A 23438-nucleotide genomic window follows, 5' to 3' on the forward strand; every position below is an offset into this window, starting at 1 on the left:
GGAACCGAGTTCAAACCCTGCTGTCACCACTTTTAAACCGTTTAATAACGTTAGGCTAAGGATATAACTTAACTGATAGAGAGCTTCCCTGGAAAACTCCAGCACCATACATAAAAAAGAATTTTTAAAATAGCATTTCCTTTGAAGTCATAGATTGCAAGGAAGCCCAGTGAGGCCAAGGAAACACATCCATGTGTGTATTAATAGTGGCCTGCCACCTTCTTAGAGCATATAGTATCCATGCATAGTATCCACGTGGCCTTCATGGCACAATCTGTTCTCACTTTGATTCTCAAACTTCTTACTTATTGTTGATGAACTGTGGTCAAATCCCTTATCTTCCCTTACCATAAACTTTAGTTCAATCCCTTACCTTCTCTTACCATGAACTACAGTCCAATTATAGGCAGATTTTTCTTTTGGCCACCAGCTCACAAATAATGACATGGAAATTTGTTATTAATTATGAAAGCTCAGCTGATAGCTTAGGCTTATTTTTAGCTCGGTCTATTCATCCATGTGCTTCCCCGAGGCTCATTTACCTCATCTACATACTGTCGTACTTTCCTGCTTTCTCCATGTCTTCCCATGTCCCTGCCCTTCTCCTTCTGTGCCTGGAAATCCTGCCTAGCTATTGGTCGTTCAGCTTTTTATTAAACTAATCAGAGTGACACTTCTTCACAGTGTACAAAAAGATTATTCCACAACATCCAATCCCTTACCATCCCTTACTGTGAACTACAGTCCAATCCCTTACCAGGAACTACAGTCCAATCCCCTACCATAAACTACAATCCAGTCCCTTACCTTCCTTTACCATGAACTACAATCCAATTCCTTACCATCCCTTACCATGAACTACAATCCAATTCTTTACTATCCCTTACTATGAACTACATCCAGTCCCTGACCATGAACTACAGTCCAATCTCTTACCATCCCTTACCATGAACTACAGTCCAATCCCTGACCATGAACTGCAGTTCATTTTCCTTACCATCCTTGACTGAGAAAGAGGCTCTGCTGTCCCTTTGAATCAAATTTGCTTCCTCTTTCTATGGGATTGCCTATTCCGGACATTTCATATAAACAAATCCTTTAATATCTGGTCATCTGTGACTACCTTCTTTTATTTAGCAAAAAAAAAAAAAAAAAAAAAAAAAAAAAATTTAGCTTATTTCATCCATGTTATAACATGTATCAATATTTCATGTTTTTTTTTCTTTTTTTCTGATAGAGAGTTTCTCTGTGTAGCTTTGCTCCTTTCCTGGAACTCACTCTGTAGTCCAGGCTGGCCTCAAACTCACAGACAGTTCAAGGCTGCCTCCCAAGGGCTGGGATTAAAGGCATGAGCCACCACCGCCCAGTATTTCATGCTTTTAGTTGAGCAAAATACATATTCCTTTAAGCTAAGCATGGTGGCAGACACCTATGACCTCAGCACTCATCTTCAAGGAGAAATGTGCAGAAAACCAGTACTCCAATTGGTGTACAGCACAACAAGGTGTGGCCTTGTGGGAGGAGCTGTGTCACTGGGAGTAGGCTTTCAAAAGCCAGTGTGAGTCCTAGTCTTGCACTCTCTGCCAGCTGCCTGTGGATTCAGGATGTAAAGCTCTCAGCTGCCTCTCCAGCACCATGCCTGCCTGTGTGCTGCCATGCTCCCTGCCATGATGATAACAACGAACCCTCTGAAACTGTATGGAAGCCCCTAATTAAAAGCATGTTTTTATAAGAGTTGCCTTGGTCGTGGTGTCTCTTCACAGCAATCGACACTCACTAAGACAGAGTACACTCATAGTCTTGTACATCTATCACTATCCTCCATTTCCAGAACAGTTTGATCACTCCAGATACAAACTCTATACTAACTAACTCCCTGGTAATATTATTCCATTTTCTGTCTTTATGAACTTGTCTATTACTAGAATTTCATTCCTTTTAATGCTGAAAAGTATTCTATTATATTGACAGATATCTTGTTTCCACTTTTTGCTAATTGTCAGTAATCTGCTATGGGTATTTGTCTTTTAGTTACTATTCTTGATGCAATAAAATGACCAAGGCATCTTATAAAAGAAAGGATTTAATTTGTAGCTTATGCTTCCAGAGGATTAGAGACAGTGACCATCATGGGGGGAGCCTATAGCGACCATTCTCACTCCAACCACCACAGGACTGGTGCACAAATATTTGAGTCCTAGAGTTGGCTCCTTTGAGTGTGTCCAAGAGTGGAACTGCTGGATCACTTTTTGGTTAACCATCGAACTGTTTCAGGAGGGAAAACACCAGTTGTGCATTCCCACCAGTAATGCATAAGCGGTATGGTTTTTCTACATCACTCCTACTATATCTTATTTGTGATGTTCTAAGGAAACAAAGTACAAACATAAACTTATATATAAAATACATTTAAAGGTAAAAGTTGTTCATATTAGGACCTTTAATAGAAGTATCTTCCTGCTTTTTAACAGCATGCCAGATTTTTGCTTTGCACTGGGCTTCACAAATTTTCTAATTAGTCCTGCTTACTAGAATGGCAAAAAAGTTACAACAGTTGACAAGAAAAACTGTTGAGGATGTGGAACCTCTGAGTTCTCATGTGTTGTTGGTGGGAGTCGCAAATAGTATGATCCTTGTGAAAACTGGACAATTTCTGTAAGGTTAAATATTTACAGTTCAGGGGAAAGAAAAGTATAATGTGATAGTTAGTCATGACTGTACTCGTGAATGGGTTGAGACACACCAAGGAGATTAATAAAGCACACTTCTGAGTGTGTCTGGAAGTCACTCCAGAGAGGATAAATTGAGGAAAGACTAACCCTGTGTGGAGGTGGCACCCTCCCCCGAGCTAATGGGCACAGCACACGCTCTCTCTCTTTCTTGACTACCGGGATGTGAACCTCTGTCTATCATGTCCTCCCTCCATGATGGACTAAACCTCTAGAAGGACAGTCAAATGGGTCTTCTCTTGACGTTGCTTATATCAGGTATTTTCCACAGTTACAGAAGTATAGTTTTCTTATCTTGGATCTTTTTTATGGCAGTTGCTCTGATTTTGACACTGTCTTATAAAGCAACCAGATTTACTTGTGTCTTCACTGTCTGTTTTAGATAGTAAAATTTCATATGAGGATATTTGTTATTCATTTGTAGACATACAGTATATCTATTAGAATAACAAAATCTTAAAAGATTGACAATAAAAGCTGTCAGGATGTGCAGCATCTGATTCTTAGGTAACACATGGGTCGTGTCTTCTGATGCAGTTTTGGAGAGCAGAAGCATGACAGTGTTTATCCCAGGAAAGAAGTTTGGGGATGATAACGACCAGCAAATGACTTTCCCCATTCAATGCAGTTTTTGGTCTTTTGTTGATATGGATTCATCTTCAAGGAGAAATGTGCAGAAAACCAGTACTCTGATTGGTCAGATGGTAAGGACTCTGACTATTTTATTATTCGAATATTGTTTAGGAGGCCACCTTACTGTAATCCTAGCACGTGGGACATGGAAGCAGGAAGATTACAATTCAGGGTCATCCTCTGCTACATAGTGAATTTGAGGCCATCCTGGTCTACAGGAAACCCTGTCTCAAGAAGAAAAAAGTGCTTTTAAATGTTTCTCAGAGAACTGTTAGTTTGTCATCATAGTCTCCCCTTCCAACCTCTTCCTTCTTACACTTCTTCCTCCTCCTTGTTCAGGTAAGGCTTCACTGTATAACCAAGGTTGTGTTGTAACTCATTTTACCTCCTAGCCTGGCCTCAGACCAGCAGTCTGCTGAGTGATGAGAGCTGGAGTGCAGACATGCATTATTATATCCAGCAATATGACTTCATAATGGTTTTGTTATTAATGCGTTTATATACCTTACCAGACATTACAACTGAATAATGCTCCAATTGTTTGATAATAGTTTTAATGTTTGTTTTTGTTTTGTCTGAGTCACGTCTCCACCCCTAAATTTTCAGTCTTGCAAATTAGATGTCTAATCAGTAGAAATTTCTATTTGAATAGTGAAGTCGTGGGGGGGGCGCGGTCAAGGTTGACTCCTCAATTGAATTCTACCTTAGTTTTTGAGAGAGTCTCTCTGGAACTCACCAGTTTAGCTAGACTGTTTAGCCAGCAAGGGGTCTTTGTGTCGTCAGCACTGAGATTACAGGCACCTGTTATGCACTCAGCCTTTCTGACTGGGTTCTGGGGGATAGAATTTAGTACAGACCCTCCCTCAGCAAGCACGTAACTGACTGAGCCCTGGAAGGCTTTAATAAATACTATATAATAAATACTCAATAAGAACTTTCTTAAAAAGTTGCTTTCTACAAGTTTCACATTTTTTTCAGAAATTACTTTAAACTGTGGTTAATAATGAAATAATCACTAGCTAGGTTAAATAATATAATTATCAATTTGTATTTAACTATTTCCAATCAGTTCGCCTACTGTTTGCTCTACCTTTGGTTTTATAGGATTACAGTTTGATCCCAGCCAATCTTGGGGAGGCATTTGGATTGTTGATTAACTGCAACGAGTCATCTCCTTGCCACCCATTTCTTCCCACTGTGCAACATACTTTAAAGAAAGCTATGGATCCTGAGGGGCTGCTTTATTTAGCTTCTAAACAGTTCACAACTGAAGATTTTGAAAAGGTAAAGGTAGATAAAATGCTGACCCAGAATGCCCATTTCATTGTTTCTCAATTTGTTTATTTTTACATTTGTTTGTTTATATAGTGTGTGTGCATGCATGCTCGTACACACATATTTTGCATGTGTGGGAGCACAAGTGTACCCCCATGTACACGTAAAGATAAAGATCAAAGAATAACGTGGAGACTGATGCTGTGGGATGGTCTGTATGTCAAATTACTCTGATTGGTCAATAAATAAAACACTGATTGGCCAGTGGCTAGGCAGGAAGTATAGGCGGGATTAACAGAGAGGAGAATGGAGAGAACAGGAAGGCGGAAGGAGTCACTGCCATGACAAGCAGCATGTGAAGACACCGGTAAGCCACAAGCCACATGGCAAGGTATAGATTTATGGAAATGGGTTAATTTAAGCTATAAGAACAGTTAGCAAGAGGCCTGTCATGGCCATACAGTTTGTAAGCAATATAAGTCTCTGTGTTTACTTGGTTGGGTCTGAGCGGCTGTGGGACTGGCGGGTGACAGAGATTTGTCCTGACTGTGGGCAAGGCAGGAAAACTCTAGCTACAGACTGAAGTTCTCTCCTTCTACCCTGTGGCTTCTGGGGATCAAACTCAGATTGTCAGGCTTGTCAGCAAGTGCCTTTACTCACTGAGCCATTTCATCAGCCCCATTTCTTAATTTAAATAGAAATTTATTTGGACATTATCTTTTTCTTCTTCTAGATTTTGTTTATCTAGTTGGTTTTTGTTTTGTTTTGTTTAATCTTGAGACAAGGTTGCATGTAGGCCAGGCTAGCTTGGAACTCACTATGCTAGCCAAGGATCCTTGGCTTGAACTCTTGGTCCTGCTTCTACCTCTCAAGTGCTCAGATTACAGGCATTTGCTACCATGCTGAGCTGGGGTTCTTTCATAGCAGCTTGCTTCCAGATTTTGAACGTTTTAAGTATATTGTATAAAAAAAATAACTGAACAGTTGTATGAGGAAACTTTAATATTAAAATGTTAAGCATATTATTTCTACTACTATCCCAATATCCATAACTTTAAAAATATCAATGTTGCCAGGCAGTGGTGGCACACACCTGTATCCTAGCACTCAGTAGGCAGAGGCAGGCAGATCTCTGAGTTTGAGGTCAACTTGGTCTATAGAGTGAGTTCCAGGACAGCCAGATCTACAGAGAAAGCCTGTCTCAAACAAACAAATATATATATATATATATATATATATATATATATATATATATATATATGAACAATGTGTTAAAATAGAATATTTCTATAGAAAATTAAGCTAGGCCATGTAAGCATATGTATTCACATTTCATAACTATTGATTTCCTTTTAAAGCAGTCTATTATTTAATTGAGAGAAAACCAAGATACATAAAACATTTAGGGGGCAACTTAAGTGCTGAGCTTTCCGTTACTATCTCTAAATATATATGGAATTCAGAATAAAAATATGAATATAGAATGCAAGAAAACTATAGGAAAGAAATGAGAATTTAGTTGGACATTAAGAAATGGTAAGAAAAATTTATAGCAAGAATAATGTGTGTTTTAAGCAGAAATCAACAGTAAAAGCAAAGACAGTGGAAATGAGTATGTTTGGGAAGCTAGGAGAAACAGGCTTGCCTGGAGCAAAATGTGTTGTGGAATCTTAGGGCTTTAGCAGTTTACACAAGTCTTTGAGGCTCAGGTAGAAGAGAACAATTGTGAACTTTATTAAGGTTATGAAATAGTAAAAAATGGAAACTATTTGCTACACAAATCAAAGAGCAGAAAATTTGTTGAGGACTGGAGACATAGAGAAGACAGGGTTTAGTGCCCCAGTGTGTGTATAAAGTGTTCTTCTGTCACTATCTCAGAAAGGGAGGAAGCCAGGTTGGGCAGAGGTTCGAGTCAAGCTGTGAGGCAGGCCAAGTGTTGGCATCCAGAAGCCTACAGGAAGCTCTGGAGCTCAAAAGACCCATCAGAGTTGTCTATGTTCAGACAAGAAGAGGGGGACTTCATAAAGCCACCCTTGCCGGGTAGCAGTGGCACATGCCTTTAATCCCAGTACTCAGGAGGCAGAGCCAGGCAGATCTCTGTGAGTTCAAGGTCAGCAAGATCCAGGACAGGCACCAAAAGTACACGGAGAAACCCTGTCTCGAAAAAAACAAACAACAACAACAAAAAAAAACCAACCAATAAATAAATAAATAAAACCACCCTTGCCTCCTGCATCCATTGGATATGTGCTATGTGGGCTGTCCTGAAGCAATTCCTGAAGGGGCAGACATCACAGACAACATTCCTGGACAATAAATCCTTTCTGAAAGATAGTAGAGATGGCATCATCATGCCACTGTAGAGGAAACCTTAGAGAGGGCTAGTGTGTTGTTATCATCCAGTTCTGAGGCCTGGGGAATACAGCCAATCCAGGCTACAGCAAGGTGCTTCTTAAAGAGCTTATAGTAAAATACAGAAAATGGGGATGCCGATGTACCCAGCAGTACAGCCCTGTCCTTGCTGTGTGTGGCCCAGTACTAGAAAAAATAGGTGCAAACTATAATTAATAGCATCCTAGTAATGGTTGATGTCTCCTTTGGGTCTTATGGGTTTAAAAAAGGGGAGAAGAAAACAGCTAAGATAGTAAAGCCAACAAAACCTCTGGAAATTACATGATAAAGTAAGGGTTTAAGAAACTGGATTGTAGACAAAGAACACAGGCAGGACTCAGTGTTAGTTGCTGTTTTAGAGCTATTCTCTGGCCACCAAACGGCTCAGCTTGCTGTCCAGCCTGACTACCTGAGTTCAGTGCCTGGAACGCTACACTCACGCCAGGGTACATGCACATTGCCTACACCCCCAAATAAGTACATGGGCTCTTCAAAAAGAACTGTCCTCTGCCCAGATCTGCCCAGTCATCAGGACTCCCCTCTGCTCCAGTAACAGTACCTCCTCGATCATTGCAAGTGTCCAGCTAAGGACCCTTTGAAAAGACAGAAGGGAGGTGGGTCTAAGGAGAGTGAGAGGAAGTCATGAAGAAATAAACTGCCAAGGAATTAACCATTCAAAAGAGACACGAGCTTCTGGGAGAGGTGAGATCTCCTCCCATTGCAAGCACAAAAATCAGCCAGTCATTCAGTCCGGTGCATGGTGAACTTCTGCACCATGAGAGAGGTTATTCTGGGTAAACTTGTGTATTTCTTTTTTTTGTTTGTTTTGTTTTGTTTTTCGAGTCAGGGTTTCTCTGTAGCTTTGGAGCCTGTCCTGGACTAGCTCTGTAGACCAGGTTGGCCTGGAACTCACAGAGATCCGCCTACCTCTGCCTCCCGAGTGCTGGGATTACAGGCATGCGCCACCACCACCTGGCTAAACTTGCGTATTTCTTACAAGCAGAAGGTAATGCCTTAATGTGCCCAGTGACTTGGAAGTGGCCCAGATACTTACTTATATTTGATGTAAAGTTACAGAAACTTGATATAAAATTACAGAAACTTTTAAAAATCAGATGCCAGTACACTTTGGAATTATGAGTCCATAATAAAACTAAATCTGTTTAATTTTTTATATTTTTAACTTAGCTACTGGCTTTTGCGAAGAATTTGAATATGGAATTCAGCTTGGAGGCAGAAAGAATGATTCATGGCTATTATCTAGCCAGTCGCAGAATCAGAACGGATTCTGTCCACGGATCGAAGCTGTCAGCATCTGCACTGAAACACTTGTAGGTATTCAACTCGGGATTGAGGCCAAAACTGCTGTTAGATATGAATGGAATTAACTTACTTGGTTTTGTGTTTGTTTCTCTGTTTGATTTATACTTGGTTGATTATTTGCTTTCCTCCAGAAGAATTTAAGATGACTTAATGACTTCCTTTGTTATACTTTAAGTCATTTGCACCACTAATAATTCTTTTCCCTTAATTGTTTTTATTGGATCCTCCATATGAGATATGCCTGAAAAAAGTGCAAAGCTTTCCATATAAATGATTGCTTTTTAATGTGGTTGTTTGTATTCAAAGAATGTTATAGCTGGGCCTAAAGAAACCTTCCTGTCAAGTAATTTATTCAATATTCATGTGCATATAATGTGTTTGGATCCAATCCACCTCCGTTCCCTCCCCTCGAGCCCCTCCACCCTCCCTTCCCAATAGAAACACTACACTGTTCCTTGCACTTCTGTTTATTTATTTATGTATTTAGCGTGGTGTCAAGGACTGAACACAAGACTCACATGCAAGGCAAGCACCCTACCACTAAGCCATATTCCCAGCCCTGTTCCTTGTATTTTAAAATACTTTAACAAACACATTGCCATTCTTTTAAGAAGTAAATAATAACTCTTGTTATAAAAGAAATTATGAACATCACAAAATCTAAAATGAGTAATTCATCCTCCTATTCCTGTCTCCCCAGAGATAAAAATCACACTGTTAACAGTTTTAATGAATACTCCAGAAATCATCTATTCAAATATTAGCCTAGGTTGAAGATGTAGCTCAGTTAGTAGAGTATCTGCCTAGCATGTACAAGTTCCTGGATTCAATCCCCAATCCCACCTAAACTGGGCATGGTGCACACCTATAATCTCAGCCCTAAGAAAATGGAGGCAGGCGTATGTATCATCCCCAGCTAGAGTGAGCTCAGGGCCAGCCTATGCCAGGTAAGACCTGATCTCAAAACAAATAAATAACAGCAAATATCAGCAAATATACATATACATTTTTTCACATGTGTGGATGTGTACCCACCTGTAGAAGCAATGGATCAGCCTCAGGTGCCATTCTTCAGATACCACCCACCTTGTGTTTAAGACAAGATCTTACCCAGGCCTGGAGCTCACCAAGTAAGCTAAGCTGCCTGGCCAGGGATCCCCAGAGATGCCCAGGGATTGGCCTGTTCCTCCTCCCACTGTTTGGAATTACAGTCGTGTACCACCAGACTCAGCTTTTCAGTGGTTCCGGGAATTGAACTCAGGTATTTGTGTTTGTATAGCAAGCACTTTATCACTGAGCTTCCTCCCTAGGCATGTATGAGTGTATGTGTTTGTGTGTACATGTTGATTTTCGTATGTGTGCGTATGTGTACATATTTGTGCATGTTTAAACATGTATGGGGGTGGGGACAAGGAGGCCAGAGCTGATGTCAGGTGTCTTCCTCAGTCACTCTCCACCTTGTTGTTTTGAAACAGACTCTGAACTTGGAGCTCACTTACTGGACTGGACTAGCTGTTGGGCAAGCTCCAGGGACCCTCCTTTGTCCTTCCTTAGCAATGGCATCGCAAGCTCCCACAGCTGCACCCGCCTTCTCTGTGTGGGTGCTGGGGACTGAACTTGGTCCTCATACTTACGGAGCAATATTTTACCAAGACTGAGCTCCCTCTGCAGCCCATTTAAGTCAGTCTGTTAAACACATGCATCGTCATACAAATACATTTTATATTGATAGACACATTCAGACACATTCTGTTCCCCAAATGGAATTATAAACATGGAGAAAGATTATCTAGTTTATTTTAACAGCCACACAACAGTCACACTGTGTTGTGATATGTGGTAATATAATATGATTTTATCATAATTTATAGTCCCTTACTTATAGGCCATTATTTCATTTAATATACTAAAATACCGTCTCAATTACAAAAATCAAGAGTAAAATAATCCAATAAACAAATTAATGCAGTATCTTGTTATAACTGCAATATAAAATATAATAGATGAAGTGTAGAAAGCACCAAGTATGGGTCTACAGGAGAGAAACTACGTTTAATTACTTTCCTCAGCTATGATTATTTAAATAAAGCTGAAAATGCAAAAGGCAAGCCAAGGTAAAATCAAATCCTTAATAAAATTTTCACATGCTAACAAGAATGATGTAATAAAGGCATAGCTATAATACTCCGACCAAACTATACTGCATCAGTTTTGGAATTCCACTATCTCGTGTTGTCTTTTGTCTGTAGCAAAAGATACTGTGTATTTAAACTGCTGTGACCTCACTGTACACATGGCTATACTGACTCCCAACCAGGCAGAGCTGATTTTACTACATCCCCACCTTTTCCTACTGTATGGACAGGTACTGAGAGTGGGACAGGATTTGTGGGCTAGCGTGGTGAGAGAGCCCTTACCACCTACTCGAGTCCTGGTCTTCAGTTTCCCTCATGTGTAGAATATCCAGTTCTCCTTTTATGAAGTTCCACACATATTTTCAGGATTTTAAATGAGGACATTAGGGTTACAATAATCAAATATATTTTAAGCTACATTGAGAGACCTTCACAGATTTGAATTATGATCTTCATCTAGCAAAGAAAAGGTTAATAGAATAAACGTGAAGTCTCCAACTAGGTTCCCAAGGTTTCTAGTCCAAGTGTAGGTGTGTGGGAAGAGGGTAATGCCACTTAATGTGAGAAAGGCATGCATGAGAGTCCATTCTATTCATGAGTAATATGAACAAACGTAGAATGTGACTTACCTTTTGAGATTTAGGCTGTATTAATAGAACATGTATTAAGAGCAAGAGAACGCCGGGCGGTGGTGGCGCACGCCTTTAATCCCAGCACTCGGGAGGCAGAGCCAGGCGAATCTCTGTGAGTTCGAGGCCAGCCTGGGCTACCAAGTGAGCTCCAGGAAAGGCGCAAAGCTACGCGGAGAAACCCTGTCTCGAAAAACCAAAAAAAAAAAAAAAAAAAAGAGCAAGAGAACAGCTCTACCTTACCTCTGACAGTGAATTGACACACACTTACAGTACTATAGTGTAAAGGCTAACTAAATCTTGTCATAAGGGAAGTAGCTAGAATACTGAAGGAATGAAAATTATGTTTTGCAAGATATGGTGGCACACACCTTTAATCCCAGCACTCAGAAGGCAGAGGCAGATGGACCTCTGTGTGTTCAAAGCCAGCCTAATAGCAAGTTCCAAGATAGTCAGGGCTACATCGACCCTGTTTGGAAAAAACCAAAAAACAAAAACAAAAAAAGAAATTGTTTCATGACGTGTGTGTGTGTGTGTGTGTGTGTGTGTGTGTGTGTGTGTGTGTGTGTGTTGCTTAGGCTGGAACTCAGGGCCTTTGAGCCACACCACTAGCCCTCATGCCATTCCAGGTACTGGAATATTCATTCACCTTGGACAAAAGAAACCATGGGGCAACTATAAAAGTTAACAGTATTTGGAGAGTTGTCACATTTTGATCTCTAGTTCCAGTAGACAGATCAATCAGTTGGTGGGAACTACAGTGACAGGAATTTCAGCCCAGATTTATATAAACTCTGTAGGTTACAGGAATTTTGTCTTACTTGGTAGCCTCATTTGATACACACACACTCTCACCCACTCCAAGTTATGCCAAGGTCATGCAGTCACTAAAGTCTACAGACTCAACTTGAGTTTCTTGAATCTCAAGTCCAGCAGTCGTTTAAGAACCGCATACCCATGATGAAAGCTGAAAGGAGGCACTCTCTGCCATTCATGTCATTGCCCAATGGACCCATGAACACATGGCCATGGTGGCAGAGATGGGATTGATGCATGAGCTCAACATGAAATTCCATTTACCACAGCTGGTCTGGCTACTGTTGCTGCTGTGTACCAGATCAGCCAACAACAGAGACCAACACTGAGCCCCAGATATGGCCCGATAGAAGATGGAATTAACTTTGGTCTTTTGAATACAAGGTTACAGCACCAATTAGGTGGCAACATCTGGAGGGATGGGGAAAGGTTCTCCAGAAAGCAGTATATGCTCTGAATTAGCATCCAATATATGATAAGTTCCTCCTATAGCCAGAATCCATGGATCCAGGAAGCAGGGTATAGGAAAGTGAATACTTCTACTCACTATCGCTGCTAGTGACCAACTAGAAAAGTTTGTGCTTCCTGTTTCTGCAACACTAAGTTTTGCTGGCCTAGAAGTTTTTGTTCAGAGGTCATTGTGCTCCTGCCAGGAGGCACAACAAGCTTTCCAATGACTTAGAAACTCAGACTGACCCCTGGTCATTTGGGGCTTCAAATGCCCTTAAAACAACAGACTGAGAAAGGAATAGCATCATCAGGAGGGGTGATACATCTACATTACCATGGGGAAACTGGACTGTCTCTCCACTATGGAGGTAAGGATTATGTCTGAAATGTAGATCTCTTGGTGCTACTGTGCCCTGTGATTAAAGTCACTGGGAAACTAAAAAAAAAAAAGAACCTCATACCCATCTGACAAAAGCTGAAAGGAGGCACTTCAGGTAAGGTGAGCAGTTCACATGTTTAAAGAGGTAGTGAACAGCAGTGCATGCTCACAGGAGACAGACCGGTAATGAGCAGTCCAGGGTGCTGTGGACAGAATTTGCTTAGGTGACAAGAACTGTGAGATTCCATGGGGGTTTGAGATAGATGGGGAGCTGATGAAAGCACCAAGGAGCCGTGCATCTATACGTCTATACAGCTATCTATAGGAGGTAGTCAGGCACATCCCTACTGTATAGTTAGTGAAGCAGAACTTGGGGCAGGGGACGTGGATTGCTAAGTGGAAGCCAATTTGTTTGTTTTCCGAGACTGGGTTTCTCTGCATAGCTTTGGTGCCTGTCCTGGATCTGACTCTGTAGTCCAGGCTGGCCTCGAACTCACAGAGATCCATCTGCCTGGCCCTGGCCTCCTGAGTGCTGGGATTAAAGGCGGTGCCACCACTGCCCAGTTTGTTGTTTTTTGTTTTGTTTTTGACAAGCCAGAATACTTGCTTTTCTGGCACAATTTGTTTAAGTTTGTGGGAAAGAAATAGCTTAAAAATAAATAAACAAATCAGTATGCTGACCTCTTAACACGTGGCTCCTGCCATGTCTTGGCCTGTGCCTGTTTAAATATGTAATTTCTTGTAAATGAACGTGTTTTTATTAACCTGTTTTCTTTTTTAGAGTTTCTTTATCTGAAGCCCATGCTCGACTGAACCTCCGGAATAAAGTGCTCAAAGAAGATGTGCTAATTGCAGCCTTATTGTTTGAACTGTCTCTCACACTGAAATATGGTAATTCTCTAAGTTAATACTGATTCCTCAATAGTCTTATTAAATAGTACCTGCATTTGAAATACTTCAAAATAATTCATCTTTACTGTTATTGGATATGGCTTACTTGAATTCGAACATTTAATGTTTATAGGAGAGTATCATTTTTGTTTTGTTTTGTTTTTTCTAAGACAGGGTTTCTCTGTGTATTTTTGGTGCCTGTCCTGGATCTCGCTCTGTAGACCAGGCTGGCCTTGAACTCACAGAGATCTGCCTGGCTCTGCCTCCCAAATGCTGGGATTAAAGGCGTGCGGCACTGCTGCCCGGCTGGAATATCATATTTTTGTTTGTTCACGACAGTCTCAGCATATAGCCCAGGCTGGCTTTGAACTCAAAACCATCCCCTCAGCTGTGTGCCATCATACTGGGTGGCAGCGTCATCTGATAATAAACATCTTATTATGTATGACTGCTATTGGGGTTTTTGTAAGAATAAGCCTCAGCACAGGGCCCATGCTTACCTTTAACTTGCCATCTTCAAGCCTCAGCCTCCACAGCGCTGAAAAAGCAGCAAGCAGTCCTAAGCACTGAGCCATCCCAGACTAAGCCAAGCATTCTGAACCTAGGATCCATGGATGCTTCAAGCCCACAAGGCTTGTAAACCATTATCTACAAATTTGTGTGTGAGCTTTACAAAGGAGATAGATTGTAAACTTAGGAAGTAAGTTATAGTTGGTGATTACTAGAGAAGATTGTCATCCTTAATTAGTTTAGATAAAATATTGGTCCTAGTGAATAATAATAGGGATATATAAGTACTTTTATTTGTTTTATTTTAAGGCCATATTTTTTCAAATCAGGCACATTATTTTATATACCATAAAGAAATATGCTGCCAGCCAGGTGGTGGTGGTGCACACCTTTAATCCCAGCACTTGGGAGGCAGAGGCAGGCAGATCTCTGTGAGTTCGAGGCCAGCCTAGTCTACAAAGCGAGTTCCAGGACAAGCACCAAAACTATACAGAGAAACCCTGTCTCGGGAAAACAAAAAACAAACAACAAAAAGTAAGATGGAAAATGAAAACTAAAAATATTGAGTCTTATTTTAAAAATCAGGTGAAGTCCAAATACAACAAATTAGAGAGAAGGGAAACATGGCAAAAAAGTAAAAAGAAAAATATAGGAAAAAGAGTATAAATGGAATAATGGGAAATACATAAAATATTAGATGGAGAAGTAAAAATATAAAACATCATAAAGTAAAAGATATTGCTCAAAGTGTACAAAGAAAAAAGGGGAAAGACAAAGGACAAAAAAAAAAATTGAAACCCAAAAGTCTAAAAGAAAGCTGGTGTTGGAGCAGCTTCTGAGTCCTTGAAACTGGACACAGCCAGTCATGTGCATGGGGAGGAAGCCAGCAGAATTTACACAAGCTGAGATAAATGCTATGGAGAATAGAAGGCTTAGGCATTCAGAACAATTAAGGAGACCTCTATGAAGAAGAGTTACTTAACCTGAAGGATGAGATATCCAGGTAGAGGGCACTTCAATAAATGTAGATGCTTTCAAGAAAATGAGAGGTCCAGGGTGACTAAAACATTGCTGATCAAGCAGAACAAAGACCAGCTAAGTTATAAAGGAAAATGGGGGCAGGCCTGCCTGCCTGCCAGCCTCAGAGTATGGTAACCAGGGTTCTGGTCCAAAACAAATGGGAAGAAACCAAGTGTTTTAAGAGACCAAATATCAGTTCTGTTTTGAAACATAATTATCTGTGGTGAATCTTTGAGACAGGGTTTCTGTGTAGCCTCGGCTGTCCTGGAACTCACTTTGTAGATCAGGCTGGCCTCAAACTCAAGAGTTCCACCTGCCTCTTCTTCCTGAATGCTGGGATTAAGGGCTTGTGCCATGCCCAGGTTGTCTGTAGTGAAAGGGTGGACTTGCACAGCCTATGATGTCATACACCATGTGATTGTAATGGAAGCTTTGACTAGGTGAAGAGTAGAAACAGAAATTAGTGAGAGATAGACCTTGGATGATTTTATCCAACACTTTGCTAATGAACTAGATTGTTAGGACTTGTGTGCACGAGTGGAGGAAGAAGTGATGCTTATTAAGGGTCCTTACCCTAGTTGGGAAATTATAGTGCTATTTACCAAGACTAGAAACAAAGAGGGATAAAGCTTGAGAGAAAAATAAAATTCTACAGATTCCAACAGAAACATTTCAGGATGAGTCAATGACTCAGTGGGTAGTCATGAACTGCAAAGTCTGAACCCATAGGGGAAGATAACCTACTTCCTCAAGCTGTCCTCTGACCTGTACGCTCACCCCTGGTACAATATGCACACGCGTGCGCACACGTACACACACATATACACGTAATAAAAAAAACCTGGATCTTAGGTGAGTTCTAACCCGGAAATGTAAGAATTAGGACAATAGAGATGGTATTCGAAGTCAAATGGATGAAATCACCTAGACAAAGTATAGAGAAGTTCACCACTGCACGGGAAGAATTCCAGTGTTTAAAAATGGATTGAAGAAAAGCTAGTTCCTGAAGCAAAAGCTTTACTATAGGAAGGTGTGGTACTCTAGGCACCAAGAAAAGGTTTTCAAATTGAGTGGTCACTGGACACATGCTCCTGAGATTACAATTGCATCTGCTAAGCCAGAGGTTGTAGTACCCACGATCAGAGCTGTTTGGAGCTGGAGAGAGAATGGATGTGTGGCTATGGAGGCATCCCGCACAGACAACTGAATGTTGAAGATAAGGAACAAAATGGGGCACTAGCTGGAATGGATGTGATGCAGGAAGGGACTTTTTAATGTAAATTCTAAAGTATCTATGGTACAGTAAACTAACGATAGTACACACAGTTGTCAACAATGAGCACGATGGCCTAGGTTTGCAGTGGAGAGCAGCCTGGTGCTAAGTGTAAGACTGACCCAAATGCTGGGGAGTGACCAGAGGTTAAGTCCTCGGAGGCAAGGATTCCGTTATACAGAGCACATGAGAAGGGCCTGATCCAGAATCAGGTTGGGCGATATACACTGAAATATATTTTAAATATAAAATGATCTTTAATCAGCCATCCAGGGCTACATAGCAAGAGCCTGCCTCAAAAAGGACCAAAAATAAAATTTAAAACTTAAACGGACCAGATTCTATTCAACAGTTCAGATTTTTTAAACCTTTATTATCTCTGTTGAAATGTGTTTCCATTTTTAGTTTTTAAGTCTCATTACAGTGTTTTGTTCTTCACTTAGGGGCCACTGCATTTTGTGTTGCTCCCAATGCACTCTTTCCATTTGAACTGTATGATGAAGGACACTTAGAGCAAAGAGATCTTCACCTGACTCAGTACCAACAGCAGCTCCAACAGTTTATCGCCACATGTGGACCTGGGACAGCCATCTTTTCTAGTGATGAATAAGCAATTTGAGCAAAGGATTACTTTTCACACTTCTATAAGCCTTGGTTAAACGTATGAGTGATTTCGAAGTAATGCTGCAGAGGTGTACTGCCTCAGGGTATCTATTAGAATGCCATTAAGAGTAGGAAATGTGCCCCCTTCATAAGGAGCACATACACAAATAACCCAAGTATCTAAAACCAGTAACACAATTTTATATTTAAACATTGTTACCAAGGAGATGCACATCACAAACTTCCTGGCTACCCCAGTGTATCAATGATACCCACACTGAGAATACTGCAGTGTGAAAAAAAGCTGTTCATTCCATCAGGTAGCAACACTTTACCTACAAACATACCAGTTTAAGCTTATTTATTTACCAAATGGATTAACTTCAAATCACTGCAATTTTTATGACCCAAAGTGTCTAATGTAAGGTCTTTCTCTATTTTAACATGTACACTAAGGGTATACTGTTTTATAAGCCCAAGTATGAAGTCAAGGAAAGCTGTGTAACTCTTACATACACCTTTTGTACAACCAGTGACTCCAAAGACAACTTTTACTCCTGGGGGCAAGTGGTCACCCTGCCTCCAATTAGCTGGCACTCTAGGGTCACAGAGTACCTGACTTGGTATTTCTAGGTACTGGCTCTGAAAAGCAAGTCAATGACAGTACATGTAAATTAAGACCTGTTTTGTGCCTTTTCATATGATGTGTGAGTCTCTGGAGTGAAGGTAAAACAATTCTTACCAAAAAACAAACACAACACACACACACACACACACACACACACAGTAGCTCTCAAACTGGGAAGTCTAACATTAGGAATTTCCTTGTTCCTGAGGATCAAGCCCAGGGCCTTGTACCAGCTAAGCGACCACTTCCCCGGCCAACACGAAGGCTTTTCAATGCCCCACATCATCAGAACATTGCTGTATTCTTATGCTGTGTACTAAACCTAGGGACTCAAGAGGCTAAAGATTAGCAGTGTTTTATTTAGACTTGTCAAGTGACCCTAGACAGACTGCCCAGTGTATACTGGTTCTTCTACTGGCAATCAGGATTACTTCTGTTGACAAAAGTAAACAAAATAGCTCATGAAAGTTGAGAACTTGACTATGAGAACGACGCTTTAAAGATAAACATTTTAAAGAAATTACTGCCCACAACAATCAGCTCTTTATTTCTACATAATTTATTGTTTATTACTATCAAATAAAATACTAATTCTCATTACTTGCTTCTGCTCACGGTTTCTTGACCAATTCTTCATTTTACATTCCAAAACATGTGCCGCATCTTCCCAAAGGAAAGAGAAAAAGTCAGTCAGAAGCCCATGGTATCCTTTTCCCTCAAGCTCCAAAGCTAAGCCCAGATATTCATCCTAACGACCTTCAAAAGAATGCCAAGTAAACAGACATTCAAAGGCGATTTCAAAAGGAACTGGCCCCAGTCCCTGAGTGTTATCAAATACTGCTCAATCAAGAGATGTGACTGCTTGAGCAAACTTACCCAGAACAATGAAGTGTTTGTAAATATCACAGCTACTGACACTGGACGTTCACCTGCAGCCACCAATGTGCTAGACAGAAAAAAAAACAGTACACCCGTTTCAGCAATTTCATCACGTTTCAGTAATTCGAATAATCCATACATTGCTGGCATCTCAGTGTTTAGATTACTTCTTCAAAGAAGCCCTCAGCTGGGTAAACGGCAAAAACTGAAGTCATCATTGTGCCAGCTAAGTAATCTCAAGAACAGGTCCTATGTGTTGAATATCAAACCAGCACATACCTTAACATTTGTACCTTGTTACTGGCAACTGTCCTCTTGGCTTGTTTACATCACTTTCCATGACAAGTTTTTGGAAAACATTTGTTCAAGCATCTTCAAGAATCAGGTTTTGTTGCACCTAAAAATTAAATGTTTGATTGTGAACTCTTCATTTGTAATTCCATGTTTAGCACCTTAATGACTGTGCTGGCTAGTTTTATGTCAACTTGACACAAGCTAGTCACTCACTGGAGGAAACCTCAATTAAGGAAATGCCTGCAGAAAATGCTGGGCCATAGGCAAGCCTGTAAGGGATTTTTCTTAATGAGTTAGTAATTGATGGGGAAGGGCCCAGCCCCTTGTGGGTGGGAACACTCATAAACAGCAAGTCCTAGGTTCTGTGAGAACCTCAGAGTAAGCCAGTAAGCACTCCTTCATGGCTTCTGCATCAGCTCCTGCCTCTGAAAAAAACATTTTATTCACACCCTTCCCTGTGGCAGTACTGATTTAAGACAAGGATTCGGAGTACCAAGCCTTTGCTCATTAGTCTCGGGGCTTACAGGTGAAAAGCCGGAATCATAACTACAGTTGTGCGTACCACCACCTGCACATAACAGCAAAGGGCATGGCCAAGGTCGCATACATCCTACACAACTCCGGGACTAAATAACTGAACCAGTTACTGAAGATGACTTATGAAAGCCTGTAAAATTTGACTAGAAACTTTGATCTCTCATGTCTTAAAATGCTTGAGTTAACAGGAATCCAGAGTGCCTAACCTAGTTTATAATGCTAACCGGAAAGTGTACCATTCCAGAGTTCTGAAATGGTGCGTTCTTTTGTATTATCTCAGAATTTAATCACTACCTTTTTATAGCCGGCATTTCCACCCTGTGGGCTTTCAAGATGTGCGCAAATTTTGCTCCAACTTCAACGCCTCTTTTAGAGTACACTTACAAGCCCTAAAACTGAAGGTCTTAATACCCAAAAGGCAACAATACTCCCTACGTCCCACAGAAAAACAGGTCACCCACTTGGGAAGCCTGAAACACGTTGCACGGTGGCTTTTCTTGGGGACACGAAAAGGACACCCGGCACCGTGCAGGCCCAGCGAAAGCTGCCGCCAGAGGAGGCCGCTCCTCCCCGCACTCGGACGTGTCCCGAGGCGCAGGCCTTTTCGGTAACGGCCGCCAAACGCTGCGGTCCTCGGAGCGGCCTCAGTTAAGATTTGCAGATTTAAGAGCCGGAGCGCGGGGGAACGCGCGCGACCCGCCGCGCAGACCGGGCCGTGTGGCCCACCGTACCCGGCAAGGGACCGGCGCCGTCAGCTGCGAGCCCCGCTCCGCACCGACGGGTGGAAGGACCGCGGGATCGGCACCTGGAAGAGCCCGAGGGCAGGCCGGGTTCCGCAGCCCCGGGCCGCCGCTGCCCGCCATGCTGCACCGGCAGCTCGCGCTCCGAGGCGCTGCGCGGAAAGGAAGTGCCGGGGACTCCCGCACCCCTAAGGCCTTCTGTAGGCCCCGCCTCTTCCGGCCATTTACCCCGCCCCCGTTTCTGGTAGGGCGGAGGGAGCAGGTTGTGGGGTTAGTGAGGCTCAGGAGTACCTCAGCTGGAGCTTTTTAATTGACTTTGCAAGAGATGAACAACGCCTTAAAATAGCACGGTCTCCCAGTCCCCGTGCTTATCTTGGTCTAAATCCTCACCTGCTTCTGTGTTTTAAAAACTGGTGGTATTAGCAACCCCGTTTCATTTTTTTTTCAAGATTTATTTTATGTGTGTAGATGGGTCTTTTGCCTGCGTGTGTGTATGTGTACCACCTGTGAGCTTGATGCTGACAGAGTGCAGAAGACCTGGACCTGGAGTTCTATTATAGCCAGGTCTGAGCCAACCTACTCTGTGGGTGTCGGGAGCCTAAGCCTGGAGCCTCTGGAAGCAGCCAGTGCTCTTAACGGCTAAGCCATCTCCAGCCCACAGCAGCTCCACTGAGTTAGTGTTCTGGAATCAGCGTGCAGGCACATACGTACAACACACACACACGCACACACACACACAACTCCATTGAGTTAGTGTTCTGGAATCAGCGTGCAGGCACATACGTACAACACACACACACACACACACACACACAGAAAAATTGGTTGTTGACTACTTTGACTTGTACTAGTAATAGAATTTTTCCTTAGCAGTTCTGGTCCCCTACTGTCTGAGGGTTTCTATTGCTGTGATGAAACAACCATGACTGAATGCAAGCTGGGAGGAGAGGGCTTCTTTGACTTACCATTCCACAGAACATCACTGAAGGAAGTCAGGACAGGAACTCAAGCAGGACAGAAACCAATGCAGAGGCCAGGGAGGGTGCTGCTTACTGGCTTGCTCCACTTACTTTCTTATAGAACCCAGGACCACTAGCTCAGTGGTATTCCCACCTACAATTGGTTGGGCCTCCCGCATCAATCACTAATTAAGAAAATGCCCTGCAGGCTTGACTATAGCCTGACCTTCGGGAGGCATTTTCTCAAGTGAGGTTCCTCCTCTAAGATGACTGTAGTTTGTGTCAAGTTGACATCAAACTAGTCAGCACAGTTAACTTGCTTATGAACATGTTATGATTAACCATTGATTGTACTGGTTTTATTTTTTATTGGGGTGTGTCATGTGTGTGCTCACATGGAGGCCAGAGGACAGCTACATGGGCTCGATTCCATCCTTCTACTTTTACATGTAGTCTTGGGCTGGAACCAGGACGGCAGGCTTGCTCACAGGCACTGTTATCTGCTAAGCCATCTCAAGAGCCTGAACTTTCATATTTACCAGTCTTATTTATCTCAATCATTATACTTGAGTCCTGGCCACAAAACATTAGGCTTGTGCCAGAAAAAGAAATGTTTATGATCTTGTCTGAAAGATATACATCAAAAAGTAAAATCACATTATTAAATTGATAAAAAGCAGGCCATCTTGCCTTTAAAAGGAACTGGGGAGGTGGCTTGGTGGATAAAGAGATTGCTGTGTGCGGGGTGGTTTTTGTCAACCTGACCCAAACCCTTCAATTAAGCTTCAATTAAGGAAGTGCCTCCATCAGATTGGCTGTAGGTATGTATCTGCGGGGCATTTTCTTGATTAATGGTTGATGCAGGAGGGTCCAGTGTGCTGTGGATGGTGCCACCTCTGGGCAAGTGGTCCTGGGTTGTATAAGAAAGCAAGCCAGTGAGTAGCATTCATTTGTGGTTTCTGCTTCAATTCCTTCCTTGAATTCCTGTTTGGAATTCAATGAACTGTGATGTAGAGTTGTAAGCCGAAATAAACCTTTTTCTTCCTAAGTTGGCTTTGGTCAGTGTTTACACAAAGCAACAGAGAAGCAAACTTGGACACCATACAATCCCAGTGCACTGGTAATGTGAACACAGAAGGATCCCCGGAGCTCTGTGGCTAGCCAATGATAGAAAGCCTACGCTGTAAAAATAGGATCCTGTGAGAGCACAGCTGACCTAGCTCAACAGTCATTAGTCAGTCACAACCTAGAGAGGGATGTTTGCTGAGACAGCCTGTCTCCCAAGACAATCTGTCTTGCTCAAGCAAACAATTCCAGGAAGGAAAGACCATAGCAGTCTTCACATACTCTCTGCTATAATGTCTGCCCTTCGCTATTTGAAATAAACAATTTTATCTGTTGAGGTCAGACTCGGGTCTCTTCCCGCCTTCTGTCTCTTTACTCTGTGCTCTGAAATCTTGCCTAATCTATGAGTTCCAGGTTCAGTAATACTCTGTCTTAAAATAATAAGATGGAGAGTGGTTGAGGACCACACCTGAGGTCCATTTCTGGACTTCACACACATGTAACACACATATATATCACATACACACACAATACATAAGGTGGAGAGTGGTTGAGGACTACACCTGATATTGACCACTGGCCTCTGCAGGTGTGCACACACACACACACACACACACACACACACACACACACACACGTCTGTGTTAGATGACAGACCCCACCCACTTACCCAAATCTGTTCCCACCCCTGCAGCCTCTCTTCAGACGGAGAGCAGATAGGTAACAGCTACTGTGTCCTTGCAGCACACTCGCGCCCTCCCAACCCCTCAGTACCACCCACCCACCCACCCACCACTTGCTCAGGTCCAGTGTCACTTTGAGTTACAACTTTGCTCTCTTATCTCGTGCCTTCTGCCTCTGTGACTCCTGCACTTCCCAGGCTAGATCACATGGCATGGAGGCCCTAGCCCACCAGAAATTTGTAAGGGAGAAATTACCTCTGTTGTTCTTGGACTGAAGGTTCTCTCTTCAGGACCCCATTGCCTTCTCTATGATGTTGATGCTATAATCCTAATAAATTTCTTCTAAAGGATAATTGCCTCAGCACCCTTCTACTATACCTAAAAACTCTCTAAAAATTCATCTAACACTGAAAAAAATGTACAGTACCTAACATAGCAATTTAGAATCTTTGTCTCGGGCCCCAGATACAAGCTATTTCTTCTGTTCGGTAGTGGCCTAATTCATAGACTCATTTTCCTTGGATATTGCTCTATGTATATCTATGTGAGCAGCTAATATGGGATGTAGGAGGAAGTAATTTTGAAGCTGAGCTGTT

At 42.0% G+C, this 23438-nt stretch overlaps 1 protein-coding gene, 1 long non-coding RNA gene and 1 other non-coding gene across 9 annotated transcripts in view; 1 reads left to right on the forward strand and 2 right to left on the reverse strand.

Annotated features, from left to right (window-relative positions):
- Positions 1–18285, forward strand: part of Mcmdc2 (minichromosome maintenance domain containing 2) — a 36587-nt gene extending 18302 nt beyond the window's left edge. For all 4 annotated transcript variants that reach the window (XM_042270682.2, XM_076563674.1, XM_076563675.1 and 1 more), the window contains exons 11-15: positions 3267–3433; positions 4467–4646; positions 8217–8359; positions 13542–13651; positions 16898–18285. In XM_042270682.2, coding sequence (XP_042126616.2) covers positions 3267–3433; positions 4467–4646; positions 8217–8359; positions 13542–13651; positions 16898–17064 — 767 coding nt within the window. In that variant the 3' untranslated portion in view covers positions 17065–18285. The remainder of the gene's footprint in view (positions 1–3266; positions 3434–4466; positions 4647–8216; positions 8360–13541; positions 13652–16897) is intronic.
- Positions 18227–20303, reverse strand: LOC102907510 (uncharacterized). 4 transcript variants are annotated; one of them, XR_013048921.1, is made up of 4 exons: positions 20127–20303; positions 18858–18961; positions 18562–18631; positions 18227–18348 (listed from the first exon to the last, which is right to left on the reverse strand). It is a non-coding gene; the product is annotated as an uncharacterized LOC102907510 (long non-coding RNA). The 4 variants fall into 4 exon arrangements; XR_442693.4 differs by having other exon boundaries at positions 18844–18961; XR_013048919.1 differs by having other exon boundaries at positions 18844–18961; positions 20201–20296.
- Positions 18707–18791, reverse strand: LOC121827760 (small nucleolar RNA SNORD87). The gene has a single exon (XR_006070061.1). It is a non-coding gene; the product is annotated as a small nucleolar RNA SNORD87 (small nucleolar RNA).
- Positions 20304–23438: the final 3135 nt, after the last annotated feature.

This window comes from Peromyscus maniculatus, chromosome 2 (assembly GCF_049852395.1).
Source record: "Peromyscus maniculatus bairdii isolate BWxNUB_F1_BW_parent chromosome 2, HU_Pman_BW_mat_3.1, whole genome shotgun sequence".
Lineage (NCBI taxonomy): Eukaryota > Metazoa > Chordata > Mammalia > Rodentia > Cricetidae > Peromyscus > Peromyscus maniculatus.